The 2,476-nt window shown below is 43.0% G+C and overlaps 1 protein-coding gene across 1 annotated transcript in view; it reads right to left on the reverse strand.

Moving 5' to 3' along the window:
• Positions 1–2,334: 2,334 nt before the first annotated feature.
• The window catches only part of UBC (ubiquitin C), a 1,727-nt gene continuing 1,585 nt past the window's right edge, over positions 2,335–2,476 (reverse strand). The window contains exon 3 of the mRNA XM_026058678.1: positions 2,335–2,467. Coding sequence (XP_025914463.1) covers positions 2,414–2,467 — 54 coding nt within the window. The 3' untranslated portion in view covers positions 2,335–2,413. The remainder of the gene's footprint in view (positions 2,468–2,476) is intronic.

Below are 2,476 nucleotides of genomic sequence, written 5' to 3' on the forward strand. Positions count from 1 at the left end.
TGAGACACCACCCCCCCCCCGCAACACACACACACACACACACACCGAAAAACCGCCTAGAAAAGTTCAAAAGCGGGGGAACAGCCCCCGCTGCGGCAGCAACCACATGCGGGCGTCCCGCTGCTAAGCCTGCAGGTTGAGCTAAGCGGTGGAGAAATTGGAACAAACAACGACTGTTCCCCCGCAAACATGTGGGGTTTTACCTCTAAGCTTAATTGGGTCTTTTTTTCCCCTGTTGCGTCTGTTTAGTTGGCACAGCTTTGGCCAGCCAGGTCACAAAACTACAGGCTGTGACCAATTTTCTCCAGCAGTAATGCTTTAAGGGCCAGCACACAGAAGCTGTTTTTCTTTTGAACATTTTTTCTACTGAAAAATCTTTGTTACCTACAGCAATCCTGTGAGACAATGAGTTTTCCTTCAAAAACCAGCACAACTGAAGGAACTGAAGAGAGGAGATACCTTTTAGGAGCTGGGATGTACTGCAGTGACTCAAGGTCATCTGACCAAGACAACAGATCCCTTTGTGGTTAAAACAAAAGATGCCCTTAACATTTAGAGCATAGAATGCTTTGCTTCATTAGCACCAAATGTGACTGTTCTGCGGTCACCAAAGAGCTACACAGCTGTGGCCTCTGCTCACAGGTATCACACTCGGCCGTGTTTGTACTGCGAGGGCCAACAACTGCCTTGAAGTTTGTGAAAGAGAACAAAGAACCCTCTAACTATCACCAGTTTTGTTACAAGAGGTAAACTGGGCTTACTAACCGCGGGAGGAACCCAACTGCAAGGCACCCCGTAGCAGGAACACAGATGAGGGATCTAKGAAATTTTAACCAGATTGTAATTTTTCTTTTTTTACAGAGTGAGGCCAGCACTCTGAATTCACGACATTGATACAGTCACCCTTGAACTACTTCACAGGCACCCGCATTTCAGCAGCTCCACAGAACGCAACACTCAGAATTTGCTAAAGGGCTGGCTGCCAAACGTTTAATTACTAGATAAATTCAAAAGACTCGGAGGCCAGAAAAGACATACAATAGGATGCTTTATTAACTGCATTTGGTCAGTTTTCAGTTACATTAACTCAGGAGAGCAAACATCCATCTTACATGACAGCACTGCATCAACACCATCCATAAAGGCTCCCACCAGTCCAACTACCAGCAATTTTCCCTTTGAAGTCTCATGCGAGCAATGACAGTGACCTGAAAACTGAATTGCCCTGGGCCAGCTGCAGCAGAGGCTGGGAACAGGTCAGCTTGTTGACAGCACATTAATACTCACCTGTAACTAGCCAGACTTCAGCAGCACTGAAAAGCTTTCTCCAATTTAGCACATATCTTGATTATCCAAACTTGTTCCTTACAGGTTGTGAAGCGCTGAAAGTACCTTTCTCCACTTTTAATCAGTCACAATCCATTATCAGGCCCACTCAAGTCAAACTCTGCATTTTCCTCCCTGGAATCCCACCCACTGCTTTAAGCCCTACTGAAGTTAGTCATCAGCTGACCTCTTTATCCCAGCTGCTAGTACATCCCTTCAAACAGRAAGTAACAGTAGCCTTAATGCTGTCAGGAATATTTCTAGTTTTTTACTCTTCATTTTCCATAGTTTCACTAATTCCAAGTGCAGTGTGGTTAACTATTTACTGAGCTCATACTTCAGAAGGGAAAGCATTTATTTGGTGATCTCCAGTCTACTGCCAAACAGTTTTGTGGAGACTTCCCTTTCGTCTGTTTTCTTATTGTATGGGAACTGTTCTGTAACACTTCTGTTTTRGCTAACTAACATTCCCACTTAGTGCAAAGCTGGAATGGATATGCATTCCAAAAGGTATTTTTAAGCACGCTAGTATATCTTAGGTTAAGAAGTCTGCTAATATGCTTAAGCTGTGCAAAGAATAAAGTTCACCTAGTAACTGAATGATTGGAAAACACACACTAGCCAACAGATTTAACAAGCCAATTTCCTTTGCAACTACAGATTTAACCGGAAGACCTGGAAAAGGYTGAGGCTGGCTGACTGAAGTTGGTCAGAAGATGCTTCTTACCTTCAATTCATGGTCAGTGTTCAAATATTAGATTACACCCGCATGCATTTGCACAGCAGTAGCTTAAGAGCTGAAAACTAGAATTGTACTTTCAGCCAGTTAAGAACACCACTACAATCTCAGGAGAACCATGTCCAATGCCTAGTCATGCTTGTCAGACATGACTAAGCCTTGCACAAGGAAGTTTTTACTATATCTTTATAATATTTGGAAGCTAGATTATATTTTATTAACAAAAATCTAATTAAAATATTTGCTCACATAATTTAAGAGACATGAACTTTTGTGGATGCAACAGCTTTATTGGAATGCACAAGTGCAGTGAAACTTTTACGTGAATGTAAGAAGTGAGTAGCTAGTTCAGTTGCCACCCCTCAGACGCAGCACAAGATGCAGGGTGGATTCCTTCTGGATGTTGTAGTC

Source organism: Apteryx rowi, unplaced genomic scaffold, assembly GCF_003343035.1.
Source record: "Apteryx rowi isolate R43461 unplaced genomic scaffold, aptRow1 scaffold_15, whole genome shotgun sequence".
NCBI lineage: Eukaryota > Metazoa > Chordata > Aves > Apterygiformes > Apterygidae > Apteryx > Apteryx rowi.